Raw genomic sequence first — 18,850 nt, 5'->3', positions numbered from 1 at the left:
CAGTTCTTGACAACTATACATGTTTCATCCAGAACTTCTGCATCTGATGTATCACCCAGCTGGGCAAATCCTGAATTGCTGGATGACTCCCATGCAGATTCATCCATGGGTATCACTTGCTTACATTTGATATCTGCTTCAACATGCTCATAGACTGGAATATCAACTGAAAGGGAACATGTAGCATCTGAGTTTACCTTCTCCAATACTATACATTTTCCATCATAAACTGATAAAGTGTCTTCTAAAACTTTGTCCTCAACAGCTAGGACAGCATCTTCAAAATTGTATTGGTCAACATTCACAGAACAAACCTCAGCATCAGAAGAACAGGTTTGAGCTCCTGAAGAAACTAGTCTGCATTGCACATTTGTGTGCATATTGATGCTAGGACTCTCCAAGTCAGATCTCCTACTAGACTGCCGCTGAAAACGAGCATCTATTTGTCTTGTTGAGACTGCATCAATGGATGAGGAGAAAGATGCATTGCTCAGACTTCTCATAGCATTTAAGCTACCAGTCACATGAACCACTGGCCGCTTGCCACTGCTTGATCTTGTGAGCAACAAGAAAATACCAGCACCTTCTGAAGCCTCAAGTCTCAAGCTGGGATGAGCACTGACATCATTAACTTGCAAATGCACGTTACTGTCATTGTCGGATTGAAGGAGATTTCCCTGAGGTTGCATATGATCAACCGTTTCTGGGCCAGAGAAATAATTGTCGTGTGCTTCAATCACGTATTTTGCTTCACTATTTGTTTCCACATTATCCCCAGAAAGTTGCTCTATTTGTCTTTCTTCCAAGCAAGAAGCACAATGTTCCCCACATCTCCCTAGATGACCAAGACTATTGTCTGGGGTATGTTGTGGATTTGCACAAATTCCAAAGATGTTCTCTACATCAATACCTAGCTCATTTTGTTTCTTTCCATCGTTTGAAGAGAAAATTTCAGAGTTTCCGTCTTCAGTATGAATGCCAATACTCACATTTCCAGGCTGTGATTGCAAGTGGCAACATAGAAATTCATCTTTCTCAATGCAGGTTTGACAAATATTTAAATTCTCATCCAAAATTTCCATCATATGGAATTTTTTGCCACATTTAGAACACGTAGCAACCAATTCATCAAAATTATCAGCTGCACTGGTGGACTCATCTGATACAGTGATCCTAGAATTCATGGTACCAATATCACCATCAGTAAGATTATCAGAATCTATCTCCTTAGCCTCACCATGAGTCTCAAAAATGTTACTAGCAGCATTAGAATGCAAAACAGCTTCAAACCCTTCCAAATCAGCATTATGAAGCTCCATGTCAGGTGTATCTTTGCTTAGTTCATTGACTTTTTCATAGGAAAATACTTCTTCTTGGACATCAGAAAATGGAGCCCTTTCCCATTCACAAACCAGATCATGTTCATGATCACTTCCATCAGTGTCAGGTGCAACACTAGCACCCTGCTCAGAGCTTGCACTGATGGTGGATGTTACAACAGAATTGACAGAAGCAAATCGTTGATGAAAAGAATTTGCTTTTCCAACATAGAAGGAAGTAGATGGGACACTAGACAGCAGAGGCCTGAACATGCTCTGAGGACTTTTTCGATGATCCTGTACAAAATATATACATGGTCATGATGAATTCAACATGCTGGCCAAAAGCAATCAAATTGCAGATAAATTGGTCACAACATGGAGTTGTCGCATGCTTCATCATTTTATTCAGAGGATAAAGACTATTTGACTGCTGAAAAGACTACTTGACATCCTTGTTTGTCTGATAGACAAGCTGGAGGATAGCCCGTACAGATTTCAAACAGATCCTTCAGATAATTTTTGTGCAACTTTACAGTCAAATGCCCATATCATCACATGATACGTACCAAGAAAAAGACCAATTTAATTCACCATGGACAAAGTACATGGCCAATATGAACAACATACCATTCACTTCTCAGTAATTTCACTGAATATCAGATCATGCTAGATTGGAAAATTGAGAGTGAATGTACTATGTTCTGAGTACATGAAAGGGTTGGTTTGAGACACCAAGAAGAAAAACACATAAATAAATATGTATTGTTGATCTACTGAATGGCCTTTTACTTTTTCTTCCTACTAACACAAGCCATATCATCAACATTAATAACTAGATTAATTGCTCATTTGGTATGGTTTTGCACTAAAGACAGTAATTGAAGATGAAAAAAATTACAAAGTGAATAGCATAAGCATTTATTGATTGTTAGAACATTATATATTACAAGCATACCATTTGATGCATTGCAGAATCAAAGGACCGCTTTGGAGCAGGGCTTGATGATATCGGTCTAGAAGTTCTTTTTGGATATGCCAAACCTTTAGGATTTGAAAAAGACTCATATCTCTTTCCCACTGAGTGACCAGAATTCCCTCGAGAGACTATTTGCTTGTCAGGGAGCATGGACTGCACAGACTCCACTTCATCGTCACAAGATGAACCTACAGAACCCTTACTATGCGAGCTAAAGCGATCATGATCATGATCATGGCTGTGAGGTGAGTTGGCACTTCTAGAAACTGTTGGAGATGTAGGTTGCCTTCCGTACCTATTTGCTCTGTCACTCCCATTCCTTGATGCAGGAGATGACCCCCTGATGTATGATGCAGGGCGATCTGCCAAAGAAGTCCGAAGATTTGGAGGGGCATCCGAAGAGAATCCTGGAAGATTCGATTGCCAAGCACTTAATTTTGGGGAAGCAAAGTTTCCACAATTGGTCTTTACAGGTGACAGTCCCCTTCTGGATGAGGAACTATAACCACTTGATCCAGTACTCATTCTTCGAGCTGTAGGAGTGGAAGACCTTGGTGCTTGATTAGTAGGCTTACTTGGCGGAGTGGAAGGCCTTCGCACTGGTGTTGAAGGACGAATGAAGCTAGAGTTGGGAGCAGAAGATGGCCTACCCCTTGAATGTACAGTGCTGGTAGTTGACCTAGGTGATGGGCTTAGCCGGTGTGGACTTGCACTACTTCTACTGGCCCTGCTGTAACTCTTCTCCATCTAAAATTACATAGCCAATCCACCAAAAATTGCAAAATTGAGTGTATTCTGAGATCAGTCGTCTTGAGTGAACCAGTACAATGTTACCATGCTCGATTCTACATGCTTCTAATGTTGTCGGTGCCTGTGTATATTGTTGTATGTGTGGGCGTGTGTGCACATTCGTGTGTGTGCAAGAACTGGCATATATGATGTCTCCACATGAGGTTGGCAAGAGTATCCCTCACTGAAGTTGGATAGCAACTGCCATTGATCTAAGAATGATATGCAACAAAGCATTTGAGTAAGAAAAATCAGTATCTTACTGTATTTGATCTTGAAATAGAGATGGGTTGACTCTGTAGTCTGCCCCTCTGTGAAAGATTAGGTGTAGTAGTTTCATCATCCAATGAAGGGAAGAGTGGTGTCTCAGGAGGAGTCAAAAGCCTGCAATTAGAAATGTCAAACGATTACAACAAATGAATCTAATGCAAAAAGAAAAATTGACATGCACCATTGCAAGAGAAGCCAAATATAACAAAAATTGAAGAAATACCGAAAAAGTTATTGCAAGAATCACCAGTTACAACATTGCCTTCCCAAGAAGGAATATTTTTACCAATAAGAGAAAAGAAGCTAATATACCTAAAACACAATATTGTATGCAAACCAAGATAGAAAAAGTTCACCTTAATGCACATATAGAATTATGCACTAACCAAATGATCATGGGTTTCCCATGCTTATGCAACAAAGGCATGGGTATCAGCGCAATCATGTATGGAGTTTTACATCACCATCACCACGGATCCTTGAATCAGCCATAGATATACCATTGGAAAAAAAAATGCAACACAAGCTTCTGCAAAGTTTTATGCCTAAACCATGTTTTCTTATAGACTTTACCACCAAAGGTAAAATCTTTGGTGTCTAAACATAAACATTTTTACACCATAGCCAACTTCTCTTTGATTTTCCCATGCTCATCCACCACAAGAGACAAAAGGTATTGACCGAACTCATATGGAACTCCACATCTCAACCAAGTGATCCTCAATCCAATACCACATTTAAGGACTAACAATCCCCAGCACATCCATGGAGTTAGGGGTGCACAACGAGTCAAGTTAGCCTGAGCTCGGCTCGGTCTAAACCCGACTCATGTGCGCCCGAGTCTTTAAATGAGCTATAGGCTAGGTCATACAAACAAGCTGAGCCTGTACCTATGTACAGGCTCGTTTAAGCTCAAGCACGTTTGAGTTTGCTTAAGCTCAAGCTCGCCCAAACCGATTGGACCCGGATCCGGTAAGGTATGGTGTTGCTGAACCGTTGATCTTATCATGATCAATGGTTCAGAGTATACCACGATTAGGGTTAAAAAAAGTTTGTTAGACTTCTCGTCTTCTCGACTTCTTCCCCCACCCCCCTCCCCTTTTGGCTTCTGCCGTTCATCTCCTTCGTTCCCAGCACTTCCCAGTTCCCTCTGCCGCTCTGTGTTCCCTCTTCGTTCTCTCCAACTCTCCTTCCTGCTTCTCTCTGTGTGCATCCGACGAGCAATAGACGAGGTTGAGCCTATGACAAGCAAAGGAACGATGGTATTTGTGCATTTTCACCAACATACCCTCCCCTCTTCCGCTCTTCATCCTCTTCTTCCCAGTTCCCTCTCTCAGTCACTCTGTGTATCCGACGAGCGATGAAGGACAAGATCGAGTCTACGTCAAGCAAAGGAACAAATGAAGGGTTTCAGTGTGCTCTCTCTCGCTCTCTCTCTTCAGTATCACTGAATCACAGAGGGTAAGTGGAAGGGTTTCAATGTGCTCTCTCCTAGTTTTCCCATTTTTGTTTTAGTTTATGTGATTTTTATGTTGACTTAGGCTAAGGAGGGTTTTGGTTTCGCTAAAGCAGAGCATCAACCATCAGGTCTCCCTCTCTCTCTCTTCAGTATCACTAAATCAGAGTCGTAGAGAGTAAGGGGAAGGGTTTCGGTGTGTTCTCTCCTATCTTTCCCAATTTTGTTTTATATTATGTGATTTTTATGTTGACTTTTCAGGATTTTTTTTTCAATTTTGTGTTTAAGTATCATTGAATTGGTTGCAAAAGGTTTTTGGTAAAGCAGAGCATCAACCATCAAGTCTCTCTCTCTTGAGTATCACTGAATCAGAGTTGCAGAGGGTAAGGGAAAGTGTTTTAGTCTGCTATCTCCTATCTTTCCTGTAGAAGTTCTGAACACTAACACAGAAGCCGAGGCAGAGAGAGAGAGAGAGAGAGAGAGAGAGAGAGAGAGAGACGGCAGTAAGAATGAGAGAACTCGTTAAGTTGGATTAGGGCTAATCTCTATGTTAAATAGAGAGAGGCCAAAGGAAGAAATTACACACAAGTCCCTCATTAAACATTAAATATCAAATAACCTCTCGTCTAGGAAAACTTAAACTAAAAACCTCTTAATCTCAACACTCCCCCTCAAGCTGGAGCATAGATATCAATCATGCTCAGCTTGTCACAACATTTTGAGAAATTTGGTCTAGCAAGAGGCTTTGTAAACATATCTGCAACTTGGTCCTCCGACTTTAGATATTTGGTAGTGATATGACCAGCTTGAACCATATCTCTTACATAGTGGCAATCAACCTCAATGTGCTTTGTTCTCTCATGAAAAACATGATTGTTCGCTATATATGTGGCAGCCTTGTTATCACACATCATGGTCATAGGAGAGGAAACCTTCACCTGAAGATCATGAAGAACAGTACGAACCCACATCAATTCAGCAGTTGTTTGGGCCATAGCCCTATATTCTGATTCTGCACTCGATCTAGAAACCACATTTTGCTTCTTACTTCTCCATGAAATCAAGTTGTCTCCCAGAAACACACAGAATCCTGTGGTAGATTTTCTATCTACTACAGATCCTGCATAGTCAGCATCAGAATAGGCCACTATCTCCAGAGTTCCACCTTTCTTGAACAATAACCCTTTTCCAGGAGAAGATTTTAAATACTTGAGAATCATTATAGTTGCATTCCAGTGTACCTCAGTTGGTTTGTCCATAAACTGGCTAACTTTGCTTACTGCTAAAGCAATATCCGTCCTGGTCACAGTTACATACAGTAGCTTCCCTACTAGTGAGCGATAGCTTTTGCTATCAACCGGTTTTGACCCTTCTTCAAACAACTGAACTTTATGGTCCATGGGAATATTTGTTGGTTTAGCTCCCAACATTCCTGTTTCCTTTAATAAGTCAAGAACATACTTCCGTTGAGACAAAACCATCCCTTCACGGCTCCTGACAACTTCTATACCCAGAAAATATCTAAGTGAACCAAGGTCTTTTGTAACAAAGTGTTTTTTAAGATGAACCTTTGTGGCTTCAATATCTTTCACATCGTCTCCTGTAAGAATGATGTCATCCACATATACCACCATAACAACTATGCCTGAGTTAGTTTTCTTGATAAATAGTGTATGATCTGCCGCTGACCTGTTAAAGCCAAAGCGTGACATCACTTCAAACAACTTTTGAAACCATGCACGCGGACTTTGTTTCAAGCCATAAATCGCCTTTCTCAATCTGCACACCTTCCGACACTCCCCCTCAACCTCAAATCCTGGAGGTTGTTGCATGTAAACTGTCTCAGATAGATCCTCATATAGAAATGCATTTTTCATATCTAATTGACACAAGCTCCAACCATGATGAACAGCTAAAGAGAGAACAAGACGAATGGTGACCATCCGTGCAACAGGAGAAAAGGTTTCAAAGAAATCAATACCATATGTCTGAGTATACCCTTTTGCTACTAATCTGGCCTTGTACCTTTCAATAGAACCATCCGATTTGTACTTTATTATATATACCCATTTGCATCCAACAATGTCAGCATCTACTGGGGAATCAACTAGATCTCATGTATGCTGAGACACTAAAGCATCTATTTATTCTTGCATAGCCAGCTTCCAGCGGTTATCTAGCTCTGCCTGTTGATAGTTCAGAGGAATTGTTTCAGCAGATATGGCTGAAATAAAAGTTTTCATCTGATTTCCAATTTTGACATCGGAGACAAAATGAGATATGAAATATAAGGTACATTGTTGTGTCCCCTTGCGTAGAGCGATAAGCCTGTTATCATCATCATGAAGATCACTATTGTCAGTAGTACTTACCTCAGGAGAAGAAGAGGATGGAGGCACTTGCGGAGGTGGAGCTCTACGCACATATACCAATGGAGGATTATTAAATCGTGAAGAGGATGAAGTTTGGTTCGGAAATGAGGGCACAGATTCCAAAGGAAAAGGAGGTATAGGTAATGAAAAAAAGTCAGCTGGATCAACCTACAGCGGGGAACCGGTACTAGAGTAATAAGGAGTGGATTCCAAAAAAGATACATCCGCACTGACATACTCTCGGCGAGAAATAGGATCATAACATCGATATCCCTTTTGATTTTTTTGGATAGTCTATAAATATACATTTTGTAGCTTGAGCAGCTAATTTATCACGGTCAGGGCCAAGTTTGTGTACAAAACAAACACATCCAAATATTTTTTGTGAGAAAGAGAAGAGTGGGGCATTAGGTTTTAGGATATGTAATGGAATTTGATCACCCACAAAAGATGAAAGCATGTGGTTGATCAGATAACAAGCAGTGGTAATCGCATCACCCCAATATAACGCAGGAACATTGGATTGAATCATAATGGTTCGGGCAACATCAAGCAGGTGTCGATGTTTTCGCTCTGCCACCCCATTTTGTTGAGATGAATAGGCACAGGTAGTTTGGGGTTGAATGTCATGATCTTGGTAAAATTGTAACAGAACTTTTGATTTAAACTCAAGAGCATTATCAGTGCGAACAATCTTGACAATAGATTCAAATTGAGTTTTTATTTCAAGAATTAAGGATTTGATAATACTTGGAACTTCAGATCATTCTTTTATTAAAAACACCCATGACAACTTAGAGAAATCATCAACAATAACAAGATAATATCAACACTGAGTCCTAGTAGGAATCTTACTAGGACCCCATACATCTGCATGAAGAAGTTCAAAAACTTTATGACTAGACTGACCCTGACTCAAAGGGAACGAACTTCGATGATGCTTGCCCAACTGACATGCTTCACACTGAAATGATGTAGTAGAAAGAATTTGAGGAAAGACAGAACGAAGCTTTGACAATGAAGGATGACCAAGACGACGATGCCACTGAACAGGACTGGATGAGTGTTCCACTGCAGCATGAACATTACCCACTGGATGATGTAGGTAGTAGACTCCATTTTCTTCATAGCCTCCACCAATCTTCTTCCCCGTCAGCAAATCCTGAAAATGACAACCAATCGGATCAAATATTACTCTACAGTTTAGTTCTTTTGTAAGGCAACTAACAGAGAGTAAACTTTGAGGAAAGTTGGGAGCATGAAGAACATTTTTCAACTGTAAGGAGGAGGATATAAAAATATTTCCCTGACCAACAACCGGTGAGGAACTCCCATCGGCTAATGAGACTCCTCGATGAACAATAATATCCTTTAGATCTGAAAAGACAAGCGAATTTTCACACAAGTGTTTGGATGCACCAGAGTCAATAATCCACTTACTGTCATTCGGATGAAGATGATTCCCTGTTGAGTAGGCAACACCGGCTACAGGAGGGGTGGAACTCAAAGGGCGAAGAGATATCAGCTCATCATATTCAGCTCGACTGAGGGTGATACTGTCACTTGCAGAGATATTATCATGTACATTTGTTGCCTCTAGTGTAGTAACATTTGCTTTTTGGAGCATATGACTTTGATGAAGAAGAGGTTGGTCGACCATGCTTATCCCAGCAACGATCTTCTAAATGTCCAGATTTTCCATAGAATGTACATTAAAGTTTTCCTCTGCCTCCCATACCTCGTCCTCTGATATTCTGAATATTTCCACGCCCATAACCAGATGAGACAACTAGAGCAGATGACTGGGTCACAGGCTGAGATTGTGGAAGAGAGATCGTAAGTCTACTCAGACGATTGTATGCATCAGCAAGAGTAGGTACATCTGATCCAGTCAACATTTGGATTTTTGCAACAGAGAATTTTGAAGATAAACCTGTAAGAAACCGATCAACCATAGTCTGTTCTTGATAATCCTTTTGCTTCGAACAACAAAGAGGCCTGTGAACATTGAGTCTTTCAAACGCAACTTTGACGAAGGCATAGAACTGAGTCAAGGTCTGATCTCCCTGCTGTAAATTATATCTCATGTTCGACTTGTAGGATACGATTCACATTAGTCTCTTGTGAGTACGTATCTCGAAGATTGTCCCACATCTGTTTGGCTATATTATAGTAAATTAAACCATCTGCAATATGGGGTTCGACACTATTCATGATCCATGACATAACTATGTCATTATCTTCATCCCAAGTAACGTATTTTCCCACCTTTTCATTGGGTTTGTCTTCCAACAAAATATGTTTTCTACGATGTCCAGATACCGACATCATAAAAGTTCTGGACCACCTGACATAGTTAGTTTCATTCAACCTTATAGAAGAGCCATACGAGAAGGGATTTGCAAAAGCCTTATACTCCCCAATATGTTCAATTTTGGAATCACATTTCGAAGTTTCACCCATACTGAATATTTAATTCTATTTCAGCTGCCAAAAAAAATCAGGTTCACTCACTTGAACAACGTGTTTTATAATCACACGTCAGGCAAGTCCACGACTACACAGTTTGCCACACCAGAAATAAAATCTTGACAGGCTACAAGTGACACAAAAATAGCATGTTTTACAATCACGTATCAGCCAATACTACGACCAGCAGTTGTACTCAACACAGAAATCCCACGACAGTAGATAAAATCTTCCCACAAACTGAATATTTTTCCACACAGCTCTTCCCACACAAAATATTTTTCCACACAGCAGGGAATCACGCCTGCTGCTTCCACGACGGAAAAACAATTGATATTAACATGCTGCTTTCACAGCACACATGTTACAAAAAAAAATCACAACACAGCAGGGAATCACGACTGCTGATATCATATTCTGAAATCGAACAACCAAATAAGATCTGAGAAGAACTCGGCACCCAGATTCACGACCAACGATAATATGCACACGCAGAAAATAGAAATCATGACAGATCTGAGAAGAACTCGACACCCATATTCATGACCAACGATAATATGCACACACAGAAAATAAAAATCACGACAGTTGTTGTTCCCAGACATATAAATCACGACAACCAAAAAAATTTGTTTCTTCAGGGCACCATTAAAAAAACTGTCATATCCCGATCTTGATGACACACAAACATCGTGTCCTTTAGATCTGATGACAGATCTGTGTCGTGACCTTAGTCAGACACCAGATCTGTTATCAGATCTATATAAAAAAGATAAGCACACCTGTTTTCTGGATCGATCACGCTCCCGATAGCTCTGATACCATGTAGAAGTTCTGAACACTAACACAGAAGCCGAGGCAGAGAGAGAGAGACGGCAGTAAGACTGAGAGAACTCATTAAGTTGGATTAGGGCTAATCTCTATGTTAAATAGAGAGAGGCCAAAGGAAGAAATTACACACAAGTCCCTCATCAAACATTAAATATCAAATAACCTCTCGTCTAGGAAAACTTAAACTAAAAACCTCTTAATCTCAACATTTCCCATTTTTGTTTTAATTTATGTGATTTTTATGTTGACTTTTCAGTTTTTTTTCGATTTTGTGTTTCAATATCACTATATCGATCATAGAAGGTTAGGGAGGGTTTTAGTTTCACTAAAGCAGAGCATCAACGATCATATTTCTCTCTCTCTCTCTCTCATTTTTGTTTTGGGTTTTGTTTTTCATTGTGTCGTTATGTTGATCTCCTCCATCTCACTGTTGAGCGTAAGAAAATGGAATACTCAAACAAACTTCAAATGCTTTCTCACAAATAAACTCTCTCAAGAACCATAAAGGTTCACACACAAGGCAAACACTTAAGAACCACTAGGGTTCATACACAAAATACTCAAAAGATAGATTCCAAATGAAAAAGTGAAGAATTGATTTCATTTAAGTGGGACAAAACCCACGTACACAAGATCAAATACAATGGGATAACTCCCCATATATATACACAAAAAGAGAGGGCAAGGGAGAGTTGTTGGACATTCCAACAGCTCTAAATAGAGTCGTTGGAGTGTCCAACGACTCTCACAACTTTTGCTCTTTGACTTAGTCAAAAAGCAAAAGGTCTATATTATGTCAAAAATGAAAAATAAACTAAAAAGTAAAAACCTAACTAACCTATGCTATTGTAACTAAACTGGAAAAAAAGATTACATATTATGGGATATTTACATATAAACAACAACAACAACAACAACAACTACGCCTTCATCCCAAAACAATTGGGGTCAGCGATATGAACCAAAAAAGAAATTCATTTTGGGTCTTCCACATGAATCCTTTTCCTCCAATCATTTCTATCCAACGCCATGTCCTCGGTGAGGTTCAAAGCATTCATATCCTTTCCTATCATCTCCATCCAAGTCTTCCTAGGCCTACCCCGACCTCTTTTAACTAATATATTTTCCCATTTCTCCAACCTTCTAACTGGAGCATCATTAGGCCTTCGCCGAATATGTCCAAACCACCGTAAACGATTCTCTCGCATCTTATTTTCAATGGGTGCAACACCTACCTTCTTACGTATCTCTTCGTTCCGAATCTTATCTTTTATTGTATTTCCACACATCCATCTAAGCATCCGCATCTCAGCTACACTCATTTTTTGAATATGATGTCTCTTGGCAGCCCAACATTCCGTACCATATAGTAAAGCGGGTCTAATAGTCGTCCTATAAAACTTTCCCTTCAACCGCAATGGCATTCTACGATCGCACAGCACTCCAGTAGCACTTTTCCATTTCATCCACCCAACCTTTATCCTATGATTTACATCTCCATCAATTTCTCCATACTTTTGAATGATGGATCCCAAATATTTGAAATAGTCATTCACCGGTATATCTTGCTCACCAAGCTTCACTACACTCCCATCACTACTTCGTTGCTTACTAAACCGACATTCCATATATTCAGTCTTACTCTTACTCAACTTAAAACCTCTAGCTTCCAATGTCTGTCTCCATAATTCTAACTTAGCATTAACCCCAGCTCTAGACTCATCAATCAAAACAATATCATCAGCAAACAACATACACCACGGTACATTTTCTTGAATTGATCTCGTAAGCTCATCCATCACTATCGCAAATAGGAAAGGGCTTAAAGCAGATCCTTGATGTAACCCAACCGTTATCGGAAAATTGGTTGTCACCCCTCCACAAGTGCGGACATTGGTTACTACTCCTTCATACATATCTTTAATTATACTAATGTACTTGAGAGAAACACCTTTCTTCATCATTGTCCACCAGAGAACGTCCCTAGGTACTCTATCGTATGCCTTCTCTAAATCAATAAAAACCATATGCAAATCTTTGTTCCTCTCTCTATATCTTTCAATAAGTTGTCTAAGAAGATGTATAGCTTCCATAGTTGATCTTCCAGGCATAAAACCAAATTGATTCTCCGATATCATGACAACCTTCCTCAACCTAGACTCAATCACCCTCTCCCAAAGTTTCATAGTGTGACTCATGAGTTTTATACCACGATAGTTTGTGCAATCTTGTATATCACCCTTATTCTTATATAAAGGCACCAAAGTACTCTTCCTCCACTCATTAGGCATCTTATTTGTTCGCCAAATCAAGTTAAAAAGATTTGTCAATCATTCTAAACCTTTCTCTCCCAAGCATTTCCATGCCTCGATAGGTATACCATCTGGGCCAACTGCCCTTCTTGATTTCATTTTCTTCAAAGCCTCTGCAATTTCTGTCTTTTGAATCTTGCGCATGAAGTCACGATTTATCTCATGAAAAGGAATGGAGAAGTCTCCAAGATCTTGAGCATGACTATCATTAAATAGCTTATCAAAATAATCTTTCCATCTCTCCTTAATCTCCTCATCTTTGACTAAAACCCTTTGCGTTTCATCTTTGATACATCTAACCATACCCAAATCCTTCGATTTCCTATCTCTCATCTTTGCAAGCCTATAAATATCCTTCTCGCCTTCTTTGGTATCCAACTTGTCATAAACCTCCTTATATACCTTAGCCCTCGCGTTTCGAACAACTTTTTTAGCTTCCTTCTTTGCTATCATATACTTCTCCAAATTCTCATTATCACGACTCTTACTTAGATTTCTATAACACTCTCTTTTAACCTTAATAGCTAATTTGACATCCTCGTTCCACCATGATGTATCCTTACCTAGTGGTGCACCGCCTTTAGACTCACCCACTACCTCCTTAGCTACTTTTCTCATACCACCCGCTATCTTATTCCACATTGATTCTGAATCCTCCTCGAGACACCAATCAACTTCCTTAACTACCTGCTCTGCAAACATTCCTTGTTTAGCTCCTTTCAGTGCCCACCACTTAATTCTAGGATCTATCCTATGTCTATCCCTTTTGCAGCATTGTCTAATTCTAAGATCTAAAATTAAGACTCTATGTTGTGTAGCTACACTTTCTCCTGGTGTAACCTTACAATCGATGCAACAACCCCTATCTCTCTTTCTAAGTAGGAAAAAATCTATCTGACTCGTATTAACCCCACTTTTAAATGTTACTAGGTGAGACTCCCTCTTCCTAAACCAAGTGTTTGCTAAGATCATATCATAGGACAAACAAAAATCTAAAATCCTTTCTCCACTTTCATTTCTTTCTCCTATACCATAGCCTCCATGGATATTCTCAAATCCATCCCTACTAATGCCTACATGTCCATTAAGGTCACCGCCGATGAAAAGCTTTTCTCCATAAGATGTCTCTTGTACTACTCCATCTAAATCTTCCCAAAATTGATGCTTAATGGAATCATCTAAACCTACTTGAGGTGCATAAACACTAATAATATTAATAATATCCGTACCTAATACTAATTTAATAAGTAAAATTCTATCACCCTTCCTACGGACCTCAACTACATTATCTATAAACTGACGACTCATAACAATCCCTACTCCATTCCTATTCCTATTTATTCCTGTATACCAAATCTTATATCCCCAAGGTTCTATCACTTTAGCTTTCTCACCTACCCATTTGGTCTCTTGAAGACATAAAATATCAATCTTTCTCCTACACATATGAGATTACAATTTTTAACACTCCCTCTCAAACTTACGATTGAACAACCGAAAGTTTGTCCAAGAGAAAGTGAAATCGAGGAGTAGCAAGCGGTTTGGTGAAGAAATCTGTCAGTTGAAGTTCTGAGGAAACATAGGAAACATCAATGGTGCCTTGTAAAAATTTCTCACGTACATAGTGGCAGTCCATTTCGATATGCTTGGTTCGTTCGTGGAATGTCCGATTGCTGGCAATATAAGTGAAACTTTTATTGTCACACCATAGCTGTGATGCACTTATACTTGTAACACCCATATCATGAAGTAGTCGTCTCAATCAGACCACTTCCATGGTGGTGGTAGCTATGGCTCTGTACTCGGCTTCAGTAGACGAAAGAGAAACCTTCTGTTGCTTCTTACACCTCCACGAGATCAAAGACTCTCCAAGGAACACACACAGTCCAGTAGTTGAGTGTTGATCATTTGAATCACCTCCTCAATCTGCATCAGTATAAGCAATTAATTTTAGTGTGGAAGAAGCCGAAAAAAACAATCCTCTAAAAATGAAAGTTTTAATATATCTAATAATGTGTAACATAGCTCCCATATGAATATAGGTGGGGGCATGCTGGAATTGACTGGATGTGTGAATAGCATATGCAATGTCAGGTCTTGTGATGGAGAGGTAAGACAATGCCCCAACAAGTTGTCTATAAGGTGTTGGGTTCTCAAAAGGTTCCCCATCATCAATTTTCATTTTAATGTTTACAACTTCAGGGGTATCAACATGTTTGTCATCTGTGATTCCTGACTTGTCAATAATATCAAGAGCAAATCTAGATTAAGTTAGTAAATAACTTTTAGGAAAATAAGTTACTTAAATACTAAGAAATTTTTTTAAAAAACCTAAATAACTCATTTTAAAGTTGGTTTTGAGAAATTTTTTGATATTGTCAACTCCTTATTTATCACTTCCTGTGATGATCATGTCGTCCACGTAGAGAAGAAAAATGATGATCCCTGCATTAGATTTCTTAATAAACAAAGTTGTGTTAGCAAGACAAAATTGAAAGCCAAAATCAAGCATAACCTTACTGAATTTATCATACCAAGCCTTTGGGGCTTGCTTAAGACCATATAAGGCCTTATGTAACCGAAGAGTATTTCCTTGAAGAACTTCAATGCCAAGAGGTGGTTTCATATAGACTTCTTCGGCTAGACTTCTATTGAGAAATGCATTCTTGGCATCCATTTGAAAGATATGTCATTTCTTTACGGAGGCAAGGGCTATTAGAGTTCTTACGGTGGTCATTCTAGCGACTGGTGTAAAGGTTTCTTCGTAGTTTATGACATATTTTTTAGAATAGCCTTTGGCGACTAGTCGAACTTTAAATTGTTCAAGAGTGTCATCACTTTTAGTTTTAACTTTGTATACCCATCGACATCCTATGGGCTTTTTCCCAGGTGGAATATCTTGAATAGTCCACGTGTTTGCCTTTTCCAAGACATTTAACTCGGCTATCATAGCTTCGACCCATTCTGAATATTTTTTTACTGTATTATAGTTTGAAGGTTCTGTATAGAAGTGTAATAGGGAAATATATGCTTGATGTTTTGGTGAAAAAGATTCATAGGATACAAATTTTTCGGGCACCTTTGACACCCTAGATGATTTTATGGTTTCTATTTGATCATGTGCTTTAATATATTTTTCTAGAGCACAAGGTTGCTCTAGATTTCCTCGCCTGAAGTATTAAATGTAGTCTGGATGAGATGTTTCAACGTTGATTATACTATTTTGATCTTCTTGATTAACTTCTTTATTAATTTTTGGAACTAAGTCCAACAAGGAGTATTCATCAACCTCTCTAGGGTTTTTAGTTTCAAAAGAACTTTCATTTTCTAAAAAAGATACATTTCGTGACATATATAACTTCCTAGTTCTGGGATCAAGGCATTTATAGCCTTTCTGATTGCTTGCATAACCAAGGAATGCACAAGGAATGGCCTTGGGGGAAAGTTTGTCATTTTTGTTGGAGAAAATAAAACATTTGCAACCAAATACTCTTAATCGCGAATAAACTGGAATTTGTTTGAAAAGTTTTTCAATAGGTGATACATTTTTTAACAAAGACGATGGCATTCTATTAATGAGATATACTGCGATTACAGTAGCTTTGAGTAATGAGCAGAGTTCTTGTTGTTTCTATAATGTCTATGTTTTCGTTCTACTAAACCATTTTGCTGTGGGGTATATGGGCATGACTTTTGATGTAAAATACCATGTACATTTAAGTAATCGCTAAATTCTTTTGATAAATACTCTCTCCCTGAATCAGTGTGAAATATAGAGATATCATTCTTAAATTGGTTCTTAACCAGTTTATGAAATATTTGAAATGTAAAAATACTTCGGATTTATGTTTGAGAAAATAAATCCAGGTATGTCTTGTAAAATCATCTATAAAAATGACGTAGTATGAAAACCCTCCTTCTGATATGAGAGGTGCAGGACCCCATACATCCGAATGTACTAACTCAAAAGGTCGAGATGAGATAAAATTTCTTTCTTGAAAGGGTAATCTCTTCATTTTTTCAAGAATACATTTTTCACATTTAAATGTCTCAGAATTACAAAAGTTTTCCATATTTGGAAAAAAATTAATTTTGGATATGTTAGGATGACCAAGTCACCTATGCCATAAATCCAAGTTCATTTTCTGAACATTACAACAAAACGTATTCTTGGGAATTTTCAAAAAATCCATGCAGTATAGGCCTCCTTCTCTATGGCCTTCCCCAATCAGCTTCCCTGATGGGTGATCCTGCACTTGGCAACCATGAGAAGAGAAGGAAACATTATATTCATGGTGAGATAATTGAGAAACGGATAAGAGATTAAGGTTCAATTTTGAAATATATCTAATTTGAGAAATATGAAATCCTTTTAAGTTTTGAGAAGTTTTTTCAAAGTTGCCTATTGCTTTAATTTCTAGTGATGTTCCATCAGCAGTAAAAACATTGGACCCATCTCAGTTACGACATTCGGATAGCATTTCAATATTCAGAGTCATATGGAAAGAAGCACATGAGTCAAGAAGCCATAGAATTTTACCTGGATCGAAAGTGCTAACTGAAGAGACTGTAGCTCCCATAGATGAAGATGCTCCCTTGAGTAGAGTTCCAAGAGCTTCCACCAATTGTGCCAGTGATATGCTTCCAATGGAAGATTCACTTGATTCTTGTGGTAGTCCGACGATGGCGACCTTTTTCTCATAGGGCCTTTTTAATTTTGGGCAATGGGTTTTTATATGTCCCGGTTCACGACAATAGTAGCAAATGATTTTTCTTTTCTCAAAATCATTTCCTTGTTTTTCATCATTTCCCCTTCCATAGTTAGGAGGCTTGTAAGTCCTGACATAGTTTCCGGGCTTCAAGACAACTAGAACTGAGTCATCATTCTTGGAGATTCTACTTTTGAGTCTATTTTCTTCCATACTTAACTCCTCTATTGTGTCTTCTATTGAAGACACTTTTTCAGGATGAAGGAGGATAGACTTAGTGGATTCAAATTCCGATCTTAATCCAGTAATGAAATGAAAAAAGTGCTCTGCATTGATTTGGTTTTGGCGGAGTTCAATATATTGTGGACAATGTCACTTTGGTTCAAGAAGAGCTAATTCTTCCCACAATTCCGACAAGCCATTATAATACTCCCTAATGCTCTTGTCTCTTTAAACTATATTTCCTACTTTAATTTGAAGATTGCACACATGTGCAATATCTTTAAGAGAATGCATTCTCTTAAGATAGTCCCAAGCTTCATTTACATGCTCAAATTTTGCTAAACTTGAGCATTTTTTTATATCAACACTTGAAATAAGCCAAGACATGATCTTGACATGTCCCATACACTATTTTTTTCACTATTTGTCGTAAGTAGATATGACCTTAACTCTTTCTACCTCCGTAAGAGGTATTTCCTTTTCTCCTTCATCCTTCATAAGAATTAGAGTAGGTTCCTCATCGGTTCCATCTACTAATCCCCATAAACCCTTCCCCCATATAAGATGCTTCATAATTGAAGCCCATGTGACATAGTTGGAATCATTTAGTTTGATGGGCTTAATGGTGACATTATCATTGTCATCGATTTTACAATATTTGGGAAAATAGATAAGAGAAGAAAGAGAAAAACTAAATAAAAGAATATTCTACCACAAATGATGAGTATGAATATTCTTCAAGCTTTTTATGCCTTCACACGATCACCACTTCAAAAAGGATCACTTTCTTGCAAGAAACTTGTGTGACACGTTTTTCAATGCAACAAAAGAACTTATCTTGATTGCTTCAACCAAGCTCTGATACCATGTAAGAAAATGGAATCCTCAAACAAACTTCAAATGCTTTCTCATGAATAAACTCTCTCAAGAACCATAAAGGTTCACACACAAGGCAAACACTTAAGAACCCCTAGGGTTCACACACAAAATACTCAAAAGAGAGATTCCAAATGAAAAAGTGAAGAATTGATTTCATTGAAGTGGGACAAAACCCACATACACAAATCAAATACAATGGGATAACTCCCCATATATATACACAAAAGAGAGGACAAGGGAGAG

The 18,850-nt window shown here is 38.6% G+C and overlaps 1 protein-coding gene across 1 annotated transcript in view; it reads right to left on the bottom strand.

Moving 5' to 3' along the window:
- Positions 1 to 13: 13 nt before the first annotated feature.
- LOC149840847 (uncharacterized) overlaps positions 14 to 18,850 on the bottom strand; it is a 29,071-nt gene continuing 10,234 nt past the window's right edge. Inside the window, exons 3-6 of the mRNA XM_090005146.1 lie at positions 3,351 to 3,471; positions 2,278 to 3,045; positions 125 to 1,616; positions 14 to 78 (exon numbers count right to left, since the gene is read on the bottom strand). Of these exons, the coding sequence (XP_089861272.1) occupies positions 14 to 78; positions 125 to 1,616; positions 2,278 to 3,045; positions 3,351 to 3,471 (2,446 nt within the window). The remainder of the gene's footprint in view (positions 79 to 124; positions 1,617 to 2,277; positions 3,046 to 3,350; positions 3,472 to 18,850) is intronic.

This window comes from Nuphar pumila, chromosome 4 (genome assembly GCF_984573655.1).
Source record: "Nuphar pumila chromosome 4, dmNupPumi1.hap1.1, whole genome shotgun sequence".
Taxonomy (NCBI): domain Eukaryota; kingdom Viridiplantae; phylum Streptophyta; class Magnoliopsida; order Nymphaeales; family Nymphaeaceae; genus Nuphar; species Nuphar pumila.
This window is presented reverse-complemented; position numbering and strand designations above follow the sequence as displayed.